Source organism: Dasypus novemcinctus, chromosome 12 (genome assembly GCF_030445035.2).
Source record: "Dasypus novemcinctus isolate mDasNov1 chromosome 12, mDasNov1.1.hap2, whole genome shotgun sequence".
NCBI lineage: Eukaryota > Metazoa > Chordata > Mammalia > Cingulata > Dasypodidae > Dasypus > Dasypus novemcinctus.
Window position 1 is genome coordinate 68,196,218 of NC_080684.1, and position 15,202 is coordinate 68,211,419.

Here is a 15,202-nt window from a genome sequence, read left to right on the forward strand (position 1 = left end):
TATGCAAAAGAAAGAGGATTCCTTTCTCACACCATATACAAAAATTAACGCAAAATGGAATAAAAACTTAAATACAAGAGATGGCACTATAAAACTCCAAGAAGAAAATGTGAGGAAGCATCTTCATGATATTTTAAAGGCAATGGTTTCTTAGACTTTACACCCAAACACAAGCAATGAAAGAATAAAACAGATAAATGGGACCTCCTGAAAATTAAAACTTTTGTGCATCAAAGGACTTTGTTATGAAAGTGAAAAGACAATCCATTCAATGGGAGAAAATGTTTGGGAACCACATATTTGATAAGGGTTAATATCCAGACTATATAAAGAAATTCTACAAGTCCACAATAAAAAGCCACACAACTAATTTTAAAAATGGGCAAAGACTTGAATACATCTCCAAAGAGAATAGACAAATGGCTAAAAAACACATGAAAAGATGCCCAACGTCACTAGCTATTAGGGAAATGCAAATCAAAACCATAATGAGATATCATTTCATACCCACTAGAATGGCTTATCTTAAAAAACAGAGCACTAAATGTGTTGGTCAGTGTTTTAGTTAAGCTGCCAAAAGCAGATACCATAAAATGTGTTGGCTTTAACTATGGGAATGTATGAGCTTACAAATTTACAGTTTAGAAGCCAGGAAAATGTCTAAATCAAGGCATCAGCAAGTTGATGCTTTCTTCCTGAAGAACAGCAGCTGGGGATCCAAGACTCCTTTGTCACATGGCAAGGCATATGGTGGCAAATGCTGGTCTCTCCCTTCTTTTTCAAGCTACATTGCTTTCAGGTCCTTATTTCTGTGGCTTTCTCTCTCTTTGTCTGAATTTCATTCTCCTATAAAGGACTCCAATAAGAGGATTAAGATCTACCCTGAATGAGGAGGGCCACAACTTAATATCCTACTCACCAAAAAAATCCTACTTACAATGGGTCTACACCTGCAGGAATGGATTAACTTTAAGAACATACTCTTCTGGAATACAAACAGCTTCAAACTATGAGAGAGGATATAGAGAAATAGGAACACTCATTTATTGCTTGTGGGAATCTAAAATGATACAGCTGTTGTGGAAAAGTTTGGAAGTTCCTCAGGAAGATAAATATAGAATTACCATATGACCTGGTAATCCTGCTACTAGGTATTTACGCAGAGGAACTGAAAGCTGGGTCTCGATCAGATATTTGCACACCGATTTTCATTGCCAAAGATGGAAGCAACCCAGTGACCATCAATCGATGAATGAATAAACCAAATATGGCATACAATGGCATATTATTCAGCCATAAAAAGGAATGAAATCCTGATGCATGAGACAACATGGATGAATGTTGAGGACATAATGTAGAGTGAAATAAGCCAGAGACAAAAGGGCAAATATTATATGATCTCACTGATATGACCTAATTGGAATAAGCAAACTCATTGAGTTAGAATCTAGAATATACCTCACCAAAGGATAGACTGGGAGTAGAAAATGGGGAGTTGATGCTTAATTTGTAAAGAATTTCTATTTACATTGATTGTTAACGGTTTAGAAATGGATAGTGATGATAGTAGCTCTTATGATTGGTGTAATTAACAGCACTGTATTATATAGCTGAATGTGGTTAAAAAGGGAAACTTTAAGCTGTATATGCTACTAGAATAAAAATTAAAAGATAAAACATAGGACTGTATAACACAGTGAACCCTATTGTAGATGATGGACTATATAGTACAAATATAAAAATGTTCTTTCATGAATTAAATGTACAGCATTAATAAAAGGGGTTAATAATAAGGAGGTTTATAGGAAAAATACACCTAATGAAAGTTATGGACAATAGCTAATACTACTACTTTAATCATATTTTATCAACTGTAACAAAGGTAACTACTGTTAAAAATAGTATAATTTTTTAAAATGCTATTATCAATTGTAATAAATGTTACACACTAATGTAAGGTACTGTTGGTGGGTGGTGTATGAAACCCTGTATTTTATGCATGATTGTTCTATAAAACCACAAATGCTCTAGTAAATATTTTAAAATGTCAGCATTTTAGTAACCAACAGGAATATTTTTAATTAGGAAAATTCCAAATAAAATATTTTGTTTTTAAAAAATGTGAAAAACGAACATCAATTTTAAACTTTGTTTATTCAGAGATTAAAATGTAATGCCATACAATTTTAACAATCACTTTAAAAATGATTTATATTTGCATAAAACAGAAGCAAAAGAGAAAGATAGGAAATAAAATGCCATCTTGCTTCAAGTTTCAAAATCAGTACTTAGAGTACTAATTAATATACATCTATATACATTGCAAGTATATTATATAAATATACTATGAATAATCTTGAAACCACAATAAATATCAAGTAGGGTTTTAGGCACACGGCATAGAAAAATGCAGAATCTGCATAATTCTTGAGAGTGCTGAATGACTCACTCTTAGATCATTTTCACACATATTTTTCACAGAATATACAACCATCATTTACAAGATCCCTAGTCACCTCTGAAGCTAACTTTCATCACAGCATTAGTGCCTTCTTATTCTTTGATACTATTGCTCTATACAGCTATTACATAAGAAAATAGTTTGCAGATTTCTTCAACTAATCAGCTAAGAAGTTATTGATGCTAACAAAATAAGTACAGTCTATCTACACAATATGTTCATTGAAATGTGCTGAGAGGCACCGGCTTAGAGAATTGTTTCTTGTAATACTAGGAGTTACCCTGAAGGCAAACTTATAAATTTTAAGGTAAGACATTTTTGAATTGCTGATACTATTAAATCCAGAAATTATTAGAAACTGAGGTAACACCTGTTTTGTACAGATAGAAAAACTTGAAAGTACACAAAAAATACTTTAAAAAATCATGACAAACATGGGCCTCAATCATTGTAAGATTTTTCCATAATCTTTTCAGTGCAAATGTAAACCAAAGAATCCAAAGGAATGCTCTAGCTGAATGTATATATTCTGTTAGGTTTAACGATCACAGCCACGGAACACCTGAGATGACCCCCTGATAAGTGAAGCCTAATGCTTCTCTCAGAAGAGCCAATGTTCAGTGATAAAAATGAACTAAATAAAACACGCTGACATTACCCCCAGCTACAAGTCAGATTCTGGCATATCTGGCATATCTGGCATATCTGCCATCAAGTACCCTATTCCATACCGTCCATTGGGAGCAGTATCTGGAGTTGGGGAACCACTCTGTTTCCGATAAATATTTTTACCAAAATTGGGCGATGACATCTCGCTTGGTATTTTCCCATGAATGAGGCTCGCATCATCTCCTTCTAAGTTCACAGGCTCTTTCAGGACCCTTCCTCTCTTATAGGTCACAGATGCTAAATTACCAGAACTATCATCTATGAGATTGCAGCGACGGACAATGAAGATCACTGGGACAGGGAGGAGTGCCAGGACCATCAGAGAGACACAGATCACCATTCCCCATACTGGATAGCTCAGAAATTCTTCAGATGCCTGTTAAAGCCAAAAAATAATTATTAAGAGTCTATCTTTCTCTTCAAGTACTTATCTCGGGTTTTTAAGCAAAGAATCTGGGCTGGTCTTTTGGCTTGCTTTCACCAAAGGGAGGCAGCAGAGGTGATATTAAGCAACTTCCAAGGATAGGCCTTAAAGGCCTTGCAGTTTTAGTTTCTGTTCTCCTAGAATGTTGCCCTGAGAGCATGATGCTGTGAAGAGACTCAGCGCTCCCAAAAGAATGCAATAGCATGAGATAGACCAGATGAAAGAGAACTGTCTAGCCCATCCAAAGACCAGAGAAATGACACATCACCTTTGTCTTCAGTCACTAATTTTTGGGTTTGTTACTAAGCAAATGACACCCGTTGCCTGTGCCATATCAGCTTTCTAAAATTTGAAAATCTAAATTTTGAAGCACAGCTGGCCCCAAGGGTTTCAATAAAGGATAAAAGATTGGTTCATACCGTAGTCATGAGTTTAGTTAAACTGTAATATAGAATTTTTTGGCCATAGGATACTTAAAGTCATGGTTATCTAAGAAAAATAACCAACTGATTTTATAATGGCTAATATATATCTCATGAATATATTGATAAGGGGTTAGCATAGGTTAAGAACAGAAATTTAAAAATTCTTTGCAAATATAAAGTAGTTATAATAAAAACTTTACTTCTATATTTAATTATTTTAAATTATGTCGACATGGCTAATACGTATTTTCATTGTTATAGGATATCCAGGAAGTAGTTTAATAAATTAATATAGGAAAATTTTTTCTGGAAGTTTGAAGTTTGATTAACATATTTCCTAGAGTCAAAATCCTCAGGATTATTGGATAATCTATTGTAAAATGAGTTGCATTAATGAGGACAGGACTAGTGTTTCAATATCTTAAAGAAATCTCCAACATAAAAGAACATCATAGCTATTTACAGCACAAAACAAAAATCTCAGGATATAATTTACTCTTCCTATTTATGTATTTTACCTTATCTTCAATCCATGCATTATAACCAGGAGGACTTAATCCCATATTCACAATGCTAGCTATTAGCAATGATAATAGCATTAGAGGAGAAATATATTTCCACATATAGTAGTAGTATCTGTTGGGAGCAAAGCCCAACATATCTTTTAGGTCTTCCATAAACCTAAATAAAAAGAAAATATTTCAATATTCCTCTAGTTAATGTTGCTTACCTTAAAAAATTTGCATTATATCAAAATTTGACAGGAGCTTAATCTTGCAAACCCTTAAACATTTTAAGTTGAATAAAAAGGTCACATTTGAAAACAACTTATAAATTAAGAACATTTATAAAGTAAAATGAAATCTGTTAAGTACTATCATTTTTATTTAGCAAAAGCCCTCTTATACCAATTACTGAAAAGTCGCCTCCAGTCACCATTCTATGAATATATTTGTTACCTAAAAAATTTTTTTCTCAATTTTTACTTAGCAATAATTCCTTAATCTTATCAAATACCCAATTGATATTCTTATTTTCCAAACTCTCATTACTTTTTACAGTCTGTTTGACTAGAAAGGTCTACACATTGCAACTGATGCATTTGTCTCACAGATGTCATCTATAGGTTTCTCCTCCATCACTGTTTTGTTTCTTCAAAGGTTTTGATTAATTAGCTTGGTCCTCTGTCCTTCAGATTTTGTCTGGATGTTCTTTTTTTTTTTTTCCTTTTTATTTGAAGTAATATTCTAGGCTATGTTCAAGCATTGCCATTTTTGTCTGTTTTTCAAGGTATATTGTATAACCTTTTGACATACAAGTTGTCTTTTATATCAAAAAGTTCCCTTGAATTATAGTTTTTAGTATTTGCTCTAGCCACTGCTTTTATAAAGTCTCATAAATACGTTGACTCATCTTTGCTAATTTGTTTCTATTCTTTTCTTAAATCCCTCTTTTTATCTACTAATTCTCTTAAGAATTAGCCACTGAGCTTCTTTTCTTTTTACTCCTTTTGATTCAATCTTCATGTCAGTATTTTTCTTTTACTTATAATTTCTGAGTTCTACCACTCTCTTTTTAAATCTTCCTTTTCTCTAAATATCACATTTCTGAGTTTTAAAATTCCATTTATTTATACTATTATTTTGTAGTTTCTGTCTTTGTTTAATTTTATTTCAGCTCATTCATGAAATAGTTTTCCATCTCTTTCCCTGTGTGCTTTTTTGGTCTTCAGGGAGATTATTCTGTTCCTTTCCTATTTTTTTTAAAGTAACTTTTCTTCAGATTCAGTCACATTTAAGTAAAATGCATTTTCCTGTATTTTTAGAAGGGCATAATAGGCACTTCCTCTTCATTTCTTTTTCAAAGTTATCAAATATTGGCCTCACAGTTTCTGATATCTGCCTGCTCAGCTCTCCTTCCTCACTTTTATCTAGACTTAATCTTTCCTTTGCCCCTGTTATCTCTGTCCTGCCCAATTTGGATTTTGTTCCCTTCAGTTTCTCTTCAGTGCAGAGTTTGTCTTGGAAGAGAATTCTGGTTTGTTACTTGCAGAAGGATTTAGTGCCCAGATTGTTACAGCACTGGGGACATTATTGCACTATGATTCCTCTGCATTCAAAGAAATAAGGACAAGGACCCTGCGGAACTTCTCCCAGTGGTGGCCACGGTCTTGAGATTGGCCTGCTGCACTTCTCAGAGAGGACGAGTGGATGGTGAGGGCACTGCCGACAGCCCAGCTGTCTATCCTCTGCGACACCTCACACAGATGCTGGAAGCACACGGGACCGGGGCTGTCAGTGATTTATTCCCACTATCTCATTTTTACAGGTTCTTGGGAATATCTTGTTGCCAAAGTGCGTGGGTCATTGGATTTGCTATTCCAATTTTGACTTTCTTTCTTTTTTAATGAAAACATTTGGAGAGGTACAGAAACTATGCTGCTATCACTTCCAGCCACCCAGACTCCTCCTTCTCATTTTTAGGTTCATATTTCTTCCTAATTCCTAACTTTCTATGTTCTGATATTTTCTTTTTCTACATTTGAACTTCTTATCTCAAAAGTTTAAGTTTTGTCAGGGTTTTGTTTTTTATTTAATGTGGGAAAACAAAGCTCAACAAAGCCACATTGGCTCTCAGGGTTATTTTTTGCTTGTTTGTTTGCTTGTTGTCTGTTTTTGTATTTAGGAGATACCAGGGACTGAACTTGGGTCCTCCCGTGTGGGAAGCAGGTGCTTAACTGCTTAAGCCACATCCGTTCCCCGAAAGCTTAGCTTTTGATTGCTTCTTTCTCTCAAGTTGTCTCTGGAAATAGAGGCAAAAGTTGTAGAGGACATAGAGCAGAAGTGAGTTTGTAAAATTACTGAAGGTAAACAGGAATAATATAAAGTTGCTACAAAATTTCAAAGAAGGGAAAAGTAATGAAATAAGAGCATCTCAGATGTGAGAACTGTATACCTGTTCATAAGGCAAAGCATGAACTTTGGAGACCTAGAAAGTTGATTTCAAATCATACCTCTGTCATCTTTGTAATGTATTTCTTCAGTCTCACAGTTATGACATTTTCAAAGAGACATATTAATACCTATCTTCGAGGGCCATTGGTAGGATCATAGAAAATGTATGCAGAGCACACTATGTGATGTACATCAGGAATTCAATATATCAATTATTCCTCCTACTGATGACTGTTATTTAAGAATTATTAAAAAGAGATAGTCTCTAGTAAGCATATTGTAAATAATGAACTGTCTTTCTAAATGGAAATCTAAATTATGGTCCTATTGATCCATAGATAAGTCCAATGATATCAAATTCCAGTCTGGTGCAAATTAGGAGTTGGTGGTACCTTGGTAGAGTGGAGAGAAAGTCGGCTTTGAAATAATGTCTAGGTTAAATCCCTGAGTCTACAACTAACTCTTTGTGTCCTCCTGTACAAGTAGCACTGGTTTGCTATCTAAGATATGTGTGATAGTCATTATCATGGAGTATTTTTATGAGATTGAAAAGTTAATACATATTATACAGGAATTAATATGCTTGCTGTATAGAACATAATCAATAAATGTAAGTTTTCATTGTTCCTTGTCTGGAGCTTTTGCCAGTAATCAAAAACATTCTTTAATTTTGTCTCAAAGTCCATTCAATACTAATAATGTTCTTTATACATCAAGAGAACTCCAGTTTTCACTCAATATGCACTCATTACTACATTACAAAAAGCTGCAATAGGATTGACGATCATATCGACTCTTGATCCACATTCATGAACTAGAGACAACATTTTTAATAAAGATTGATAAAGGCTCCCAGAGAGCTTTTTTCTCCCTGAGACTACCTTGATGCTTTATTTCACTTCAAGTGAGTGAAATATATAATGCAGAGATTTATTCATGTAGTAAATTTAAATAATAATTTCATATAAATATAAAGTTTGTGTATAGTAAATGCTACATATATCTCTAATGAGGTAGCCAGAGAAGGATATATTGTTTCCAAAAATTGCCCTATTACACCAGGCATTATAACATATAAATTAACTTTATACAACAGTCTAGCAAAGTACTTAGAAGCATGGGCTTTAGAATTCAACTGAAATGGGTACAAATCCCAGGTCTGCCATTGTCCAGGTGTGAGGAGAAAGTCACTTGGTCTCTCTCTAAGCCCTAGTTTCCTTATCTGTGAAATGCAGGTAACAATACCATCTCAAAAGAGCTTGAAATATAATCAATATTGAGTGAATGTTGGGAGTATTATTTGATAATCAGCTTCTAGAATTAAAACAAAGCTCCAGAATGCTAGACTATACTAATCTACACAAATCTAGCTGATCATCTAATAGGGGAATATACGTTATTAAATTGTTGAATGAAGAAAAACCTGCAAAAGATTTAATTCTGTAGTGAAGGATTTTCCCCCTACTCATTTCTTTCCTATAATTTTAATGAAATAGATATAAACACTGGTCTTTTCAAAATGCAGTTGAAAAATGAATGCACAAAAGCAAGTGTACTTACTTATCTATGCCATAAACAAAGGATACAGCAATATTCTCCAAAATGACTACAATTAGCAGAGGCAGTGTAGCAGAATAATCATCAAACATTGTAACAAAGTAATTTCCAGAGCGTTGTACAAATATCAGACCGATACAAAATGCCAGAAGACAACAGATAACTGGACAAAAGAAATAGTGAGAAAGTAACCTTTATTTAAAGTCGAGTCTTTTAAATTTCATTACAAATTATTATATTCAAACAACAGACATAGATTAACTTTTAGAACTTGTTATTTGTATTGGCCATATTTTTCCTGCCACTATGGAATATAACATATTGGGAGTTACAGTACCTTGTTTTAGCACTAGTTTTAATATAAACTCATTTTAAGACATTATGTTGTGGGGTTGGGTGGGGGGGAATAAAATAAATAAATAAATCTTTTTAAAAAAGCACATTATGTCAACCTAATTCCATGATCCTGTGAAAAGTTATTTACCAAGGAGAAATAATAAATGAGGTAAAAACTAAAAGAAGACATTAAAAAATATGTCACCATACCCTAGTTCCCTTAATAGCAAGTAAAGTGACCTTTTAAGGAAGTATGTGTTCATAGGTCATTTGTACTTTGTTTTCCAGTCTCGGAATATACCGTGAATTTTTAAATTAATAATGTGACAAAAGTGACTTATAATAGATGGATATTTTTACATTTGGTTGAAATGTGATTATTATTAAAGTGTAACTAATAAAATATGATCAGGCCTAGCCTCAGCAATGACCCACATCTGTTTCTTTATCATCATCAGTTTAATTAGGAATTATTACAGGGTTGGGCAATCTGATAATCCAAGTAATTAACTAAGAAGACTCATGTAAAAGGAGTTTCCACCAGGAATATCTAAGAGCATGAAGAATCTTCAGACCAGGTGCCATTCATTAAAAAACTTAAAGAGCCTTTTAGGATTCCCATTATTTTGTCAGACTTTATTCTCTCATACTTATTAGTAAAGAAGCCCTCAAAAGTAAAATACGAGTACATTCTATTTCTCAACTGCTCATTAAACTGAAAGAAAAAACTGCAGATAATGACAATTCTGGAGAGGAGAAACTAGATATCCATGGCTTCAGTCACATGGAGGTCCCCTAAATTCAATAACCATGAGTTAAATTAAGCCATTACTCCCATCTCTTAGGAACTATGCAAGAAACCAGGAGATGCATCTTACATAAATATATTTCGTATGTAAATAAAATGTGGAAAAAGGAGAATAGCATTTACTACATATTAAAAGATTGTAATGCTTAGCACAGTATACATTAAACTTGAATTATCTCAACTAATTCTTAAAATATCCCAATAGAAGTGTGCATTATTTTTCCTTATTTTGCAGATGAAAGTAATATGTTTGAAAAATTTAAGGATCATACCCAAAGTCTCAGACTAGAAGTGTCAGACCTGGGATTGGAACCCAAGTCTATCTGACTCCATGGCCTGTGTCACTCTCACTCTCAACCTATTTTACTACAGAATATGGCAAATATAAAGAAAGTGATTTTTTTTTACCAAACCATATTTCCTATTGCTAACCAACACTGTTCCTGGACTCCTGGCTGGCTTCCTTCCTGCTCCCACTACCTCCCTTCACACATGTTGACTAAAACTATCTTCTAACCCCTGAGAAGACCCTTACCCTTTCCAATTCAACTCCTATCTCTTTCTCTAACAATTCAAATATGTATTATTGAATTTTGCTTATTCTGAATTCTAATGCAACATGTAAAACTTCCATTATTCTATCTATAAGTACATTAATAACTGATTATTTCATCTATATTATATATAATAATAACTTATTAGTACTAATAGTTTGGGAGAAGAGATCCTCGTGTCTCTCTTATGTGTCTTTCTTTTAATTCCTCTTTCATACTTTATAATCCACAACTGTAAGGATGATGCAGTACAAAACTGGCACTTTACAAATTGCTTGCAGATTGGACTTAACAACTGACAAGGATTAATTATTTTATTTTCTTACCTACCTAGAGACATTAAAGACTAGTATCCCCACATGGGTCCTTAAAAAAGCCAAATCTCTCAAGCCACAATTGCTACTGCATGTGAGAACTGGATTTAGGTTTACCAAATCAGCAGTGCGCTTCTTGGAGGAGGGCTAGTGGATCTGAACTGCTTTATTTATGATTACTTTGTTTCGTACATGAACATTCCATTAATTGACTCTAGTGCCGGGAATTCATGACTCTGACATACTGATAAAACCCAACACGGAACGCTCACCAGTAAGAATCTCCTTCCTCACTTTGAACGTGTCCACAACAGGCGTGATGATCCCTTCAATGGTCCCGAACATGCTGCCAAGCCCGAGGTTCACCAGCATGAGGAAGAACATCACTGACCAGAAGGGAGACGCAGGGAAGTGGGTCATTGCTTCCGTAAAGGCAATAAAAGCCAAACCGGTTCCCTGCACAGCCTGTAAAGTAAGCCGAATGAGCAATATTAATATGCAATCAACAGCAACGGGAGGTGCGGCCACTTGAACTCTTTGAATTAGGGGCTGGGACTGCTGGAAATAAACGTACAGCCATCAGCCCTAAGCCTGTTAGGTCATTTTCTCACTTTCAGAGCTTCAATTCAATTTGACCGAATAAAACCAAATAATAAAACTGTTTGGAATTACTAAACCAAGTACACAATCATATTGTGTTGTATACTAAATATTTCATGGGAATAATTAAAACATTACCTGAAAGAAAACAGAGTATATTTTTATTACTGGTAAGGCTCATGAGTATGAATATGATTTATTACTGCAGATATATAAATACAAGTATATACCTTTTTTTTCTGGGCCTACATATCAAGATGAAGACTATTTAGGTTTACCTTTACCTTAAAGTAGTTTAATCAATCAGTATAAAGAAAATATAGTCTGTGAGTAAGAAACTTATTTTAATTTAAATGACAAATATAAGTGCTAAATAGAAGGAGGTACACAGAATCTGTAGAAGAAAAGAATTCAATTATTTTCTATCTTAAAGAAAATTAGCATCTTCATCTCTTCTACCTCTTCTATTCCTATTTCCCTGCTAAAAATTAGACTGATATGCTAGTTTTCACAATTCAGGGGACAGTGAACTTCTAGTCAAAATTAATAACAAAATGAATAAAAAAGCAAACACTACAATCAGGCAGAATATGGTGGGAGTGCCAGGAAACATTGACATGAGTTTATTTTTATGAATATCACAAATACTGAGTTCTAAGTAACTGACTTCTGAGCCAAACTTCAAATTCTTCCTTTCATCTCAAAAAGACCATGAATGGATGAATTTTTTTAAAAACTTTGAAAGGTCAGTAATTCTTTCCTTACAGAACACAGGGTGTTTATATTAGAGATAGTGAAGATCCATAATTCTTCACTAAAAATACACGAGTCTGTGTTTCTTCTTGGCTCTAGTTAACTGCCTTAAAGCAAGGAATTAGTGGCAAGTTTTTCCATTATGTTTTCCTTTTTGACAATATAGGAGAAGTGGCAGCCAACACAAGGATATTTATTACTGTTAACCTATTTCTTGTTTATCAATATGTATATAATATAGTGACTAAGAAAAAGGACTTACTACTATTAAAATGGGCATTTCGAATATCAGTTAAGCCTCAAAATAATCATGTCTGAGTAAATGTAAATAAATCTAAATGTAATATAAGTAAATGAATGATAATATAAATCATGATCATAATTCAAATTTTGTATTAAATATTACACCAAGAAAGATACCAGGCTAATCTTCATCTTCTTTGATGATAATTATTCACTTTACTTACATTCATATTTTAAATTACTGTGGACAAATCAATGAAATTGTTTTTTGTTTTTAATAAAGCAAACCTTAAATGATTTATGAAAGAATGTTCTCTGAAATACATAATGTGAATTTTAAAACACCATATCTTCACAGGAATTCTGAAGACCATTTTCCATAAAGACGGTTTCTAGATAATGCCTACCTTAAAATTGAATAATTATTTTAATAATTAAATATGCAATACTAACTTTATCCAGCTCATCTTCAATTTGACAGGAATTGAGATGAAGAGCAGGAAACTCTTCTTCTTTCACTTTTTGAATGATGTCATAAACTAAATGATAATCCTCTGCAGCAGCAACTGAAAAGTTGATATGACGGGGAATAATGTCCTGACTAATGTTGCCCATTTTCAGATATTTTACAATCATCTCCAAATTTCTGCAAACAGAATAGCATATTAATGAACACTTATGGCTATTTGGAGTCTATTTTGTACACAATTTTGCAGTCAAAATTTAAGGAAATTAATATCCATACTGTGCAATGCATTTCTCATTTATGACATTTGCTTTGAAGCCTAGAACTGCAAACACCACTAATGTTGCCAGGACTGAAGTGAAAAAGTTGATGAAGGACACCAGGACAGCATCAAAGTGGCAGTTGTTGTCTCTCTTGTTGTAGCTTGAAAAAGCAATGACGCCACCAAATCCCAGCCCTAAGGCAAAGAACACCTGAGTAGCAGCTTCTCTCCAGACCTTGGGCTCCAGCATCATTTCAAGCTGTTTAAAATTAAACATAATAGAAGTCAGCTGAAGGATAATATTTTGGCAATAATTAGTCTAAAAGGAATTAGTTCTATTGTTTAAGTATATCATAGTGATATTTAGGCACCTGAAGTATATTTAAATCTGGGGGATAAACTGTACTTAACCAAAAATAATTTTTCATTTAGAAAAGCAAGGAATATAAAAAGGAAAAAGGACCACCAAATCTCTCATATAAAGATTTTACTCACGTGGAGATTTTCTACTTCTAGGGGAATTCAAAAATATTTTAAGACAAAGCATCAAAAGAATATGTAAAAGAAAAAATTATCCCCAGTTATTTCCCCATTTTACCTTTTCTCTTTCCAATCAAAAATAAATCAATTACCAATTAAAGTAAAATAATTACTTATTTAATACTCTATGTTTTGTATTTTCTGGTAGAGGTCTAGTAGTTAAAGCAAAAACAATTATAAACGTGGTAGAATTGAACTATGTATACCTTTCATGATCATTTACATATTATTTGTTCATTCAAAAGTTTCCTGAAAGCCTTTTATCTGAACAATGAAGAAATTCAACTATATGATCTCTAAAAAACTCTTTCAGGTTCAAAGTCCTAATATTCTGAATCTGTTCTAAACGCATATTTCAAGTTACTGCGCTTTATTTCTTAGATAATTATCATTGTATTAAAGCAGATCTTTTAGATGAAATCATTAAGATTAGCCATAATCTGACATATAATCTGACAGTCAAGTCTGATTTCAGTAATAGCAGTATTAAGTTTGTGTTGTACTTTTTGTTACCACTGCAATGAATTTGCCTTTATTGTGAAGCCATCCTGACTGTGGTTAAGAACACGCGTTTGACGGTTTCAGATCCTGATTCTGCCATTTCATAATTTATAATAATACAACCTAGGGGCAAGTAGACTGTCCTCGCTTAGCTTCAGTTTCCTCAACTGAAAGACGGGAGCAACGAAGACACAAATAAATTATCACAGCGCCTAACATGCTGTAAGTGCTCAAGAACTGTTAACACGACATGGACCATAGTGGCAGACACACCACTAAACGCTTTTATGGACTGTTTCATTTAACCTCTCATGAGGCTGTTTCCCCTATTACCTGAATCTTAGAGAAGTTAAGTAACCTGACTAAGGTCACACAGCAAATCTGGGATAGAGTTGAGATCTGAACATCTGAACTATTACGATATATTGTTTTAATTAACTTTAATTAGTTTTATTATTATTATTGAAATTTATGAAAAATGCTACTGAATTATAACCATGATTAGTGACCACTGGTACATAACCTTTCTATGGCTTATCTACCATATATGCGCAATTGTATAGCTCTACTTTGGCCACTAGATGGCAGAAGACACCTCTTTACTAAAGACTACTCAGTTTACTTCCAATTTTCCAATCACTTTTACCCTAGTATTTCATGTACTTAGGTAATTTCTTCCTTGCATAAACAATGCAAATTAAAAAATTTTTGACAACTACTTATGTCATTAAATATCCTACCCTACAGTGACCTAATCTTAAATCTGAAAAGAACTAAAGAAGAAATTAACTATATTTAAATAGTGACCTCTAGTACTGATTAAAATTGTTAACTCCAGTTTTAAATGTTGGAGCAATGTAAATATCAAAGTGTATAAATGATCAAACAAATTAAATGTTTAAAATTATATCATAAGCAATTGCCAACTTAGAAAGAGACCATATTCCAGTAAATCCATACGGTTTGAACTGAAACATTTTTTTGCTCAATATTATACTTGTAAACTTTTGGTCCTAAGTATGGTCTACTTGAAGCCAATTTAATCTGTAATGAGGTTGAAATATACATGCCCTAACTAGTAATTCACTGAGAAGTTCCAATAATTCTAAATGTTAAACAGGATTTTGTGAATCCTCCAAGGGAACCAGACACCACGTCAGCATTTTTGCCATCAGAGAATGAATACCAAGTCAGACCGGACATCTAAAGAACACAGCTTCCCTTACATAATCTCAAGGCAGCTGCAAGGAGTGACAAAGAATCCCAGAAAAGCTAATCCCCTCTGTCTAAATATCACAGCACAATTCTGGCTGTCCATTCATCCTGCAAATTATT

General features: G+C 33.5%; 1 protein-coding gene across 1 annotated transcript in view; it reads right to left on the minus strand.

The window, feature by feature from the left end:
* Positions 1 to 2,135: 2,135 nt before the first annotated feature.
* SLC6A15 (solute carrier family 6 member 15) overlaps positions 2,136 to 15,202 on the minus strand; it is a 37,779-nt gene continuing 24,712 nt past the window's right edge. Inside the window, exons 7-12 of the mRNA XM_004469449.5 lie at positions 12,844 to 13,085; positions 12,552 to 12,744; positions 10,775 to 10,967; positions 8,494 to 8,653; positions 4,498 to 4,660; positions 2,136 to 3,506 (exon numbers count right to left, since the gene is read on the minus strand). Coding sequence (XP_004469506.2) covers positions 3,126 to 3,506; positions 4,498 to 4,660; positions 8,494 to 8,653; positions 10,775 to 10,967; positions 12,552 to 12,744; positions 12,844 to 13,085 — 1,332 coding nt within the window. The 3' untranslated portion in view covers positions 2,136 to 3,125. The remainder of the gene's footprint in view (positions 3,507 to 4,497; positions 4,661 to 8,493; positions 8,654 to 10,774; positions 10,968 to 12,551; positions 12,745 to 12,843; positions 13,086 to 15,202) is intronic.